The sequence below is a fragment of the Eretmochelys imbricata genome, chromosome 6 (assembly GCF_965152235.1).
Source record: "Eretmochelys imbricata isolate rEreImb1 chromosome 6, rEreImb1.hap1, whole genome shotgun sequence".
NCBI classification, from domain to species: domain Eukaryota; kingdom Metazoa; phylum Chordata; order Testudines; family Cheloniidae; genus Eretmochelys; species Eretmochelys imbricata.
In genome coordinates, this window is record NC_135577.1 from 17123670 (window position 1) to 17134059 (window position 10390).

The 10390-nt window shown below is 51.9% G+C and overlaps 2 protein-coding genes across 3 annotated transcripts; one reads left to right on the top strand and one right to left on the bottom strand.

Moving 5' to 3' along the window:
- Window positions 1–2443: 2443 nt before the first annotated feature.
- TMEM258 (transmembrane protein 258) lies at window positions 2444–6853 on the bottom strand. 2 transcript variants are annotated; one of them, XM_077820907.1, is made up of 4 exons: window positions 6714–6853; window positions 6203–6312; window positions 4009–4159; window positions 2444–3240 (listed from the first exon to the last, which is right to left on the bottom strand). In XM_077820907.1, exons 1-3 carry the CDS (start codon window positions 6714–6716, stop codon window positions 4033–4035), a joined length of 240 nt encoding a protein of 79 aa, XP_077677033.1. In that variant the 5' UTR covers window positions 6717–6853; the 3' UTR covers window positions 2444–3240; window positions 4009–4032. The 2 variants fall into 2 exon arrangements, with proteins under 2 accessions (XP_077677033.1, XP_077677032.1); XM_077820906.1 differs by lacking the exons at window positions 2444–3240; window positions 4009–4159 and adding an exon at window positions 4792–5039 and having other exon boundaries at window positions 6102–6312.
- Window positions 6854–6957: 104 nt separating this feature from the next.
- On the top strand, window positions 6958–9173 carry FEN1 (flap structure-specific endonuclease 1). The gene is made up of 2 exons (XM_077820908.1): window positions 6958–7045; window positions 7456–9173. Exon 2 carries the CDS (start codon window positions 7457–7459, stop codon window positions 8603–8605), a length of 1149 nt encoding a protein of 382 aa, XP_077677034.1. The 5' UTR covers window positions 6958–7045; window position 7456; the 3' UTR covers window positions 8606–9173.
- Window positions 9174–10390: the final 1217 nt, after the last annotated feature.

Consider the following 10390-nt stretch of genomic DNA (forward strand, 5'->3'; position numbering starts at 1 on the left):
CAGTGATAAAGCATTCTTGGTTGAGAGAACTGGACTATGGAACGAGCTTCCATTGCAAATTCGATCAATTCACAGTCAATCTTGGGAGCACTGTGAGAACATCCTCTTCGATAAAGCTGTACCACTATTAGGCATTATGTTTAAAATACACAGATACAGTAACTCCTCACTTAACGTCGTCCCGATTAACATTGTTTTGTTGTAAAGTTTGGCAGCTGCCTGCTTTGTCCACTGCTTGCAGGAAGAGCAGCCCGTTGGCGCTAGCTGGTGGGGGCTTGAAACAAGGGTGGGCCGGCAGCCCCTCTATCAACTTCCCTAGGTTCCCTGTGCAGCAGCTGCCCAGCAGGCTACCAATTGCCAAGCAGTTCAGGTGTCCCTCCCCCCACTGCCGTGTGCTGCTCCTGCTCTCTGCTGCTCTTGCCCTCTGCCTTGGAGCTGCTCCTGGGAGCCTCCTGTTTGCTGTGCGGGGGGGGAAGAGGCATGCTGATGTCAGGGTATCCCATTCCCCCGCTCCTGTACCCCATCTCCACAGAGCAGGGGGGGAGACACGGGGCTCAGGATGGAGGGAGCTTGCTGGCAGCAGCTGCTGTCTCAACTTGCTGATGTACTTAAAAAGGCAGTGTACTTAGAGTGGGGTCAGCGTACTTAAAAGGGCAATGTGCATCTCTCACACCACACACACAGACAGACACAGAGCGTGTCTCTGTCTCACACACACATGCACCCCCTGGACACTTTGGAAAGTGAAGGGAGTGCTGTGCTCCAGTGGGATAGCGTGGGTTCATCATCATGTTCAGTTTCTGCAGGGAATGCTTGCAGCCACTGCCATGCCTCTATTGTGTCTCCTCCCTCCATTCGTGCTGCCTTGTAGAGTGTGAGGCTACATTAACAACGTGTTAGCCCTTGAGGGCTCAGCCAAGTGTTAGTTCATCATTTAGCAGCAAGGCAGTCCCTGGGAAATATCCCACCCTCTGACTTCACCACCTCAACCAAGCTTCACAATCATCGTTGTGTACTGTATTAAATCGTTTGTTTAAAACACACGCATTATATATATATACACACACACACACACAGAGGGGAACCTAACCCCCCCCCCCTTTACATTAATTTTTATGGAGAAATTTGCTTAAAATCGTTTTGCTTAAAGTAGCATTTTTCAGGAACATAACTATAACATTAAGCAAGGAGTTACTCTATATATATCCCAAGCAGAGCTTCCTACAACCAGAGAAGGGAGAAGAGCACAAAATTCCATAAAGTCCAACAGGACATACTACATACATTTAATTTTTCTTCAAAGCACTAAGATACCACAGCGGTGGCCATTATAGAAAACCCTAAGCTTGATAAGAATCAGTGACAGTTTACAGACCAACTCTCTCACAACCAACAAGTACTAGAAGCAAATGTTGTATATCATGAGATTCCCACACTGGTCTCTGATTTAAGAGTAGCAGCCGTGTTAGTCTGTATTCGCAAAAAGAAAAGGAGTACTTGTGGCACCTTAGAGACAAACAAATTTATTTGAGCATAAGCTAGAGTACCAAGCAGTGAAGAATTAGGGGTTTGGTGAGGGCCAGTGAGAAATCCCAGCTTTCTCACTGGTTACAGTAAAGGCTCTCCATCTGTTCCAGTCTGTTAATCTATCCCTAAGAGAGAGATCCTTTCATGGATCATAACCCCTTCACCATGGTCCTCTAAAACTTTGGTTCTGCAGACCATAAAGACAGACTTCTTAACTCTAGTGATGGTCCACGGACTACAGACTGAGATCCATCCACCGTGCTGAGTTAACACTTCATAAAGTGGGAGGATTGCCACACTAATGTCAGTGTCTCACAGATACCAACATCTTCAGTGCTGAGGCCCTGATTATCCAGCAACAGCTGAAGTGGAGCGGGCACTGAGTGCACATGCCTGATGTACACTTACCAAAACAACTGCTGTATGCCCAACTCACCAAAGAAGAAAGGAAACGAGGAGGCCGAAAGAAATGTTTTAAAAACACCCTCAAGATAAACATCAAGAGATGTGGCATCGACACTGCACACTGGGAGAGAGTAGCCCAGGATAGGGATGACTGGCAAAGACTTATCAGAGAAGAAACGTCCACTTTTGAGGAAAATCACCTTGCCTTGGTCACAGAAAAACACCAGAGAAGAAAAGAAAGACAACTGTCACACAACAATCTGACTTCCAACATCACCTGCAACATCTGCCAATGAGCCTGTGGTACAAGGATCAGACTCCTCAGTCACCAAAGGACCCTTAAAAAATAAAACCTGTGAAAGAGATCGTCCTCGACCTCGAGCTCAGCTAACAGCTTATTCCCAACCCTACGCCACATTCACCTCTGGGGCCTATAGATTTCAATGGGAGTTACAGCACAAAACCTCTGCTGCAACATGACTGACTTGCACCAGTAATGAATTTGGCCATATAACTGTAGCTGAGAGTTTATTTGGGAACACGATTTCCTCATTTCACCAAACTTGTACAATAAAATCAGGTCAGCGCCAGTTTGACTTCACACTTCTCCTGCACTCGCTCCATTATGATACAAGATCACACAGGGGGAAGAACATGAAGATCAAAATCAGCTATCTACTAGAGAAGGAAGCAGTCTTTTGGAGCGGATGTATTCACTATTAGATTGACATCTGATCTCGTCTCTGGTCTCTCTACAAGAAAACAATTACTTTAAAAACATCTTTTCATGGTACATTTCTACACCTGTGAGATGCTGTGAAAGCCTGTTTTGTTTGAAACAAACCTTTAACATTATGCCTACGCTCCTTGACAGTGGATGGCCAGTTACAGTGCAGCTTTCCTTACAGTTTGCATCTGTAAGAGACAACTGGAAACTAGCCCCATTCTGCACTGCAGAGGGAAGTGGATCCCTTCAGGGCTATACTCAGTTCCTCTCAGTATGGCTGCAGTTGGCTGGAGCCTGTAAAAGGGCCATTTTATTTCTGAACACAACAGAGGATCTATCCAGAGGATGCTGATCTTGTGCTGAGATCAGAGGACATTTGAAAGTCAGATAAAGAGCCCCCAAAACACAGAGTAGGACCCCGAAGTTTGCTACATCACAGAACCAGCTTTATTCAGGCTTGAGGTGATGCAGTGGGCTGCGATCACTTGGCAGGACACAGAGTCTGCATCTGCGATGGGCCATATCCTTAAAGTACAAAAATAGAAAAAGGAGGAGCTTCTGTGAGGCCTTCCACCTGGAATCTGAAATGACAGAGACAGGAAGTTGGAGTGACAGCTTTCCCCCCAAAACAAACTCCTGCTGCTCCCATAACTGCTTCCCACGGCATTTGGTGGGAGTGAGACTAGGACTCAGTGAACTCCAAACCCATTGTCTGACCCAGAAACACATGGGTGAGTGGGATGCTTTACTGAAGCAGTGCCAGAGGGAGTGTGTGTAAAAGCAGGCAATGAGACACAGAAATTCAATTCCTTAGCCCCACTCATTCCAGATTCATTTATTTATTCACCATTTGTCAGAAGACTCTGGGAATGCCAGTTTATAGCATTAAGATGAATATGGATTCCTTCATAGAATAATTGGTATGGGATGTCATGTGTGTGCCGCTGAGCTGCCTTCATTCAAAACCGCCTTGTACACAGTCCATACTGGGGAAATGATAAGCAGCTCCACATCTGCAGAGAAGTGTTAAATAAGGAGCGGAGCTCTGCCTCATAATAGTTTCAGCCCCTGTTACAGTGCTGGAGAATTAACCAGCAACAGCTATTCCACATATAGGGGGAAAATGGTGGCATAGCAGCATCTATGTCCACTGCCCTGTACCCCAACAGTGATCCCTCCAAGGGAGGTTTCTGTACAGAGCATTTACCGGCTCAGGGTGTGACACTGTCTCCAGGAGATGAGATATCTACAAATGCTTAACTAGCATCTATCAGCCTCTGGCAGCTGTAAGCTGGGCCTGTCACTGAGGACAGCTGCCTACCTCTACGTTCTGGTTCTACAGGTCTTACCTAGAGTAGGTCCCTGGCTTAGTGTCACACATAGATACCGACCCACAACAGCAAGAAGAGAACTCCAAAGCCCATGAAAAGTGAAGCCACCAGGGAGATAAGCAGTTCCTTGTAGATGTCCCGTGTGTACTTAGTGGAAGTCACTTCATAGCTGAAAAGGCTAGTTAAAGCAATAACCAAAGAGACAGATCAGAGGGCTTACAGTACCACACTCTAACTTTGGCCTGAAAATGAACCAAAAGGGTCTGGCAGGGAGGTAGCCTTATACAGTAAAAGCTGTTTTATCCGGCACTTCACCAACCAGAAACCTCTATAAACTGGCATTTCTGATCTTAATTGAAAGTCCATTTGGTGTGGGGCTGGCAGGGGTTGGGGCGCGGGCATGGGTGTGGAGCGCAGGCTCTGTGAGGGAGTTTGGGTACAGGAGGGGGCTTGGGGCACCGGATCCAGGGGCCACTCACCTCAGGTGGCTCCCCGCAAGCAGCGACCTGTCCTGGCTGCTCCTAGGTGGAGGCATGGCAGGCGGCTCTGCACATTGCCTCTGCCCGCAGGCATTCTCCCCACAGCTCCCATTGGCTGCTATTCCCAGCAATGGGAGGTGTGGACACAGCGCTCGGGGCAGGGGCAGCACGCAGGGTCATCTGCGATGTCTCCGCCTAGGAGCAACCAGGACAGGTCGCTGTTTGTGGAGAGTCGCCTGAGGCAAGCACTCCCTGGATCTGGCACCCCACACCCCCTCCCATGCTCCAAGTCCCCTCCCGCACCCAAACTCCCTCTCAGAGCCCACGCCCTGCACGCCTTCCCATGCCCCAGTCCCACACCCACTCCTGCACCCAAAGTCCCTCCCTCTTAGTTAACTGGCATTTTTCACTTACTGGCACCCCCCAACCCCTGAACATGCCGGCTAAAACAGCTTTTACTGTACCAGGGTAATATTTACTATGCAATCTAAGATTCCTGAAGAGACTGCTTCCATGGCTTGAAGGGCTCCTGCCAGGCAGCCTTTCCCACTTCATCCTCAACACCAAGTGCTGTCAAAGAACATTATCAAAAAGCAGGTTACTGTAGGTTCACACCAAGCCTGACTCTAACACATCCCCAAGCTGTGGCTCCTTCTTGCTCTTAGCCCTCTTGCCTGCCCTCCTGGCTTCTCTACCAACAGCAAATCCTCTCCCCTTCAGTCCCAGTTTAGGTATACCCACTGCTCAACTTTTCAAGCAATCCAGTTCAACCACAGTGTATCCTGGAGTGGGCAAACTTTTTGGCCTAAGGGCCACATCTGGGTATGGAAATTGTATGGTGGGTCATGAATGCTCATGAAATTGGGGGTGGGGGGGGAGAAGAGGGCTCCAGCTGGCTCTGGGGTGGGGCCAGAAATGAGGAGTTCAGGATGCGGGAGGGGGCTCCGTGTTGGGGTGCAGGGGGGAGACTCCGGGGTGGGGCTGGGGATGAGGAGTTGGGGTACAGGAGGGTGCTCCAGGCTGGGACCGAGGGGTTAGGAGGGCAGGAGGGGGATCAGGGCTGCGACAGGGGCGAAAGGCATCAGGGATGCAGGCTCTGGGCGGCACTTACCTGAAGCAGCTCCCAGAAGCAGTGGCATGTCCTCCCTCCGGCTCCTATGCAGAAGCGCGGCCAGGCGGCTCTGTGTGCACTACCCTGTCCACAGGTGCCGCCCCTGCAGCTCCCATTGGCCGCAGTTCCCAGCCAATGAGAGCGGTGTTTGGGGGCAGGGGCAACATGCAAAGCCCCCTGGCTGCCCTTACCCGTAGGAGCCAGCGGGGGAACATGCCACTACTTCTGGGAGCCGCACGGAGCAAGCCCCCTACCCTGCAACCTGACTAGAGCACCAGAGTAGGGCAAGCCCCAGACCCTGCTCCCCGATGGGAGCTTGAAGGCCAGATTAAAATGTCTGGTGGGCTGGATACAGCCCCCGAGCTGTAGTTTGCCCACCCCCGAGGTAGCCCCACCCCAGACTATTATACCCTCCAAAACTGTGGTTCTACACCCTCTGCTTCCAGTTGCCCCACCCCAACTATGATGTGCATCTTTTTCTCCCTGAGGCTCTTCAATACTCCTAGCAGAGCCATTCCTACTTTGCTTCACAGGGCTCTTCCCCCAAGTCCAGCCTCTGCGGTCAGTGGCACCGGAGTGGCCCCGGCTACTAACTCCTGGCTGTTCCGTAGCGGGCGGATACACGAAGAACCAGGCAGTGAAGAACATGCCAATGGCCAGCAGCACCACGGTGAGGTGCGGGAACACAGCCGGGTTCACCGGGCTGGTGTATCTGCTCATGGCCTCGAGCTCCTGGGAGGAGAGAAAGAGCAGAGCGATGCTAGCGCCGCAGAGGAGGCGGCAGCCACAGGCCACGACCCAGCCCCGGCCAGTCACCGCGGGAGAGCGGTAACCCCGGCTCCCCACGCGGTCCGGGGCAGAGCTGGTCCCCGCGGGGCAGGACACAGGCGCCATGGGGGAGGGGACACCTCCAGGGTCCCAACCTGATCGGGCCCCACGGGGAGGGGGCGGCCCCGGGGCCCCAGGCCGTGGCGGGGGGGGGAGGGGCTGACTGTGACGGTTTCTGTCCGTTTCAGGCCTAGACGCGGAGGAAAAGCCCCCGCCCCAGGCCCGCAACGCGAGCAGGCTCCCAGGGCCGGCCGGGTAGGGGACCGAAGCAGCGCTCGGGCTCGGGCCGCCCCGCCGGCTCTCACCATCGCGCCGCTCTCCCCTCCACCGCCGGCGACGGAAGGACACGTCTCCTCCGGTCCCCCCCGCTGCCCCGGAAGCGGAAGGAACGGGCGCGCGGCTCCCAGGGGGGGCGGGGGCCGCGGGGCCGCCCGGGAGTTGTAGTTCTGCGCGCGGGCCCTTCCGCCCCTCTTCCCGGCAAGACACTGCGGGAGGAGCCGGGCGAGCGGGACTACGCTTCCCGGCGGGCAGTGCGCGGCGCAGCGCGCGGGACCCGACGCGCGATTTCAGAACGCGGGAAGAGGGAGTCAGTGGCGGTGTCTGGAGGCGGCGCGCGGGGCCGAGTGACCCAGCAAAGGCAGGTTCCCCCCCCCCCTCCCCGCCCTGAGAGCGCGCGCCCCGACCCCTCGGCACGTTCTCCGGCTGGGGGGCTGGGGGCTGTCCCGCGCGGGGCGCCGTCCTGCGGGAGGGTGGGGGCTGGGCTCGCTGCAGGGGGCGCTGTCCCTTGCGGGGGGCTGGGGCTGCAGGGAATGGGTGGTGTCCTGGGTGCAGGACATGCTTTGTAGGATGCTGCAGAGCACTCTGGGGTGGACCTTACATCCCGGGGTACTGAGGCCTATGTGGTAGGGCCGGGCGTGCACAGTGTGGCCGTTCCCCCACGCCGTCTGAAGGGCTTTTTCCCCCTTTGAGCTCTGGCTCATGTTCCCTGCGGGGTGCAATGTGCTTTGGGGCCATTCCTGGCTTAATTCCCCTGTTTCTTGTTGCTAGGATGGGAATCCATGGCCTGGCCAAACTGATCGCAGACGTGGCGCCCGGTGCCATCCGAGAGAATGACATCAAGAGTTATTTCGGTCGGAAGGTGGCCATCGACGCCTCCATGAGCATCTACCAGTTCCTGATTGCCGTGCGGCAGGGAGCTGACATGCTGCAGAACGAGGAAGGTGAGACCACCAGCCACCTGATGGGCATGTTCTACCGAACCATTCGTATGGTGGAGAACGGTATCAAACCGGTCTATGTCTTTGACGGCAAGCCCCCCCAGCTGAAGTCGGGCGAGCTGGCCAAGCGGACTGAGCGCCGGGCCGAGGCAGAGAAGCAGCTCCAGGAGGCCCAAGAGGCAGGGGAAGAGGACAACGTGGAGAAATTCAGCAAGAGGCTAGTCAAGGTGACCAAGCAGCACAATGACGAGTGCAAGAAGCTGCTGACCCTCATGGGCATTCCTTATGTGGAGGCACCAGGTGAGGCTGAAGCCAGCTGTGCCACCTTAGTGAAAGCTGGCAAAGTCTATGCAGCTGCCACTGAGGACATGGATTGCCTGACCTTTGGCAGCCCCGTGCTGATGCGGCACCTTACAGCCAGTGAGGCCAAGAAGCTGCCTATCCAGGAATTCCACCTGAACCGCGTCCTGCAGGACCTAGACCTAACATGGGAGCAGTTTGTGGACCTGTGCATCCTTCTGGGCTGTGACTACTGCGAGAGCATACGTGGCGTTGGGCCCAAGCGTGCTGTGGAGCTCATCAAGCAGCATAAGACCATTGAAAAGATTGTGCAGCACATAGATCCCAAGAAGTACCCCCTGCCTGAGAACTGGCTGCACAAGGAGGCCCAGCAACTCTTCCTACAGCCTGACGTGGTGGACCCTGAGACCGTGGAGCTGAAGTGGAGCGAGCCGGATGAGGATGGGCTTGTCCTTTTCATGTGTGGGGAGAAGCAGTTCAACGAAGAACGGATCCGCAATGGGATCAAGAGGCTGAGCAAGAGCCGCCAAGGTAGCACTCAGGGCCGGCTGGATGACTTCTTCAAGGTGACTGGCTCCATCACCTCAGCCAAGCGTAAGGAGCCAGAACCCAAGGGCTCAGCCAAGAAGAAAGCAAAGGGCAATAGTGTAGCAGCAGCGAAGTTCAAAAAGGGGAAATAACCAGACCTTCCAGAACTGTCCTAGTTCTCTTCCACTCCCAGATCCTCCAGAGGTTTAAATTTGATAGAAGATCCTGTATTCTTCCTGCACTGCTCTGAGTTATACCCTGCACGGGAGAATGTTATCTGTGCTGCTTCCGCTCCTCCATATAGTGAACCAGATGGCTGTCTCGTAGCACAGAAGCAATATAGGCACAATGCTGAGGGAAGAGAAGGACAAAATTAGTGGAAGGGTGGGGGAATTTGACAAACCAAGGGGCGAGGGAGCTGCACTAGCAATCCAATGACAGTGTTCATCAGCTTCAGACTTACTTTGTCTAAGGCCTATAAGGACTGGGGGTGCTGCAAAGATTGTGCATGGCCATCACCTTGTGTTACTGTCAAGCAGTTCCCTCTGGCTGACTGAAGGAGTGCTGTTGACTAGCCATAATGCAAGCCAAACCCAAATACTGAAAAGGAGGATGTCAGCCAAATGGACCAAGAAATCAGCTCAAAGTAGAGTGTGGAAGAGATGGAGACTGAAGCAGAAAGTGGGGAAGAAATGTGTAAAATCCAAATGTGGGGGAGGGAGGGAGCTACAGAAAGAAGGGAATTTTTACTTTAATGGGGATTCTTTATGGTCTTCCTTCACTTACCTGTATGTATTAGATTGATAATTAAGTGATTGATGGAGAGGAAACGGAGAAATTTAAAATCCTCTTGAAGTTTTAAACTCTCCCCCTCCCCTATTTATAGACGTATCTGATTGGGGAAGGAAAGATTCTTCCCCCCACAAAAAGTACTGAAGTTTAATCATTTGATGCAGATTATTCTGGTTCCACTCCAGATCCCAGCCTTGGGACGATTTGGTTCCAATATGTAAATGAGGAGGAGCTGTGAAGGAATTGTAACTCCCCAGGTTTAACATTTGTCACTAGGTTTTATTTTATTAAGTTTTTTGAAGAAAAATGTAAATAAACCTAAAAAATGGAAAACTGTTCAGTTCATTCAGATTTGAAATGGCTTCTTCACTGCAGCCCATTCCAAAGAAAAAGTTACTCAAATGGAATAAAGGTTAGAAATCCATAGGAATAGTGCAAAGTGAGAGAAACCTTGAACATTAACCCAGCCCTTCTTACAAGCTGCATTCATTTTAGCAGAGATTTCCAGGCTCTGTGGAATGTGAAGGAGCTAGGATTCAGGGAAAGACATTTGGTCTTCCCTTGTGCCATTCTCTGCTTTTCCAGGCTTTACAGGGGACCTAGTACTTATTTGCATTTTCCATTATAAGTGTTGTACAAACATGAATTTGTGCCTCTTGTAAGGAAGATTCAGATTTTCCATATCATTACAATGGGAAAAAAGAGACCGATGAAGTGGCTCACTCATGAGCAAGAGTGGTCTTGCAGATTCAGTGTAGGAGTTGAGCATAAGGTGATCTGAAATTTCAATCCTGGCTTGGACGGTAATTTTGTGTACGCTTTATACAAGTCAATTAAGTTATCTGAGATTCAGTTTTCGTCACTTATAAAATGGGAACAGTAATACCTACCTCATAGGGTGTTTGAGGCTAAATTAATTAGTTTTATAAAGCACTTTGAGATCACGGAATGAAAGGCGCTGTTGGCAGGAGAATATCAGGATCCATGAAGTGACAGCAGAAAATAGGTTTCAGAGTAACAGCCGTGTTAGTCTGTATTCGCAAAAAGAAAAGGAGTACTTGTGGCACCTTAGAGACTAACCAATTTATTTGAGCATGAGCTTTTGTGATCTCTTGAACATTTTTGCCATCTTGCTTGGTTGCTAC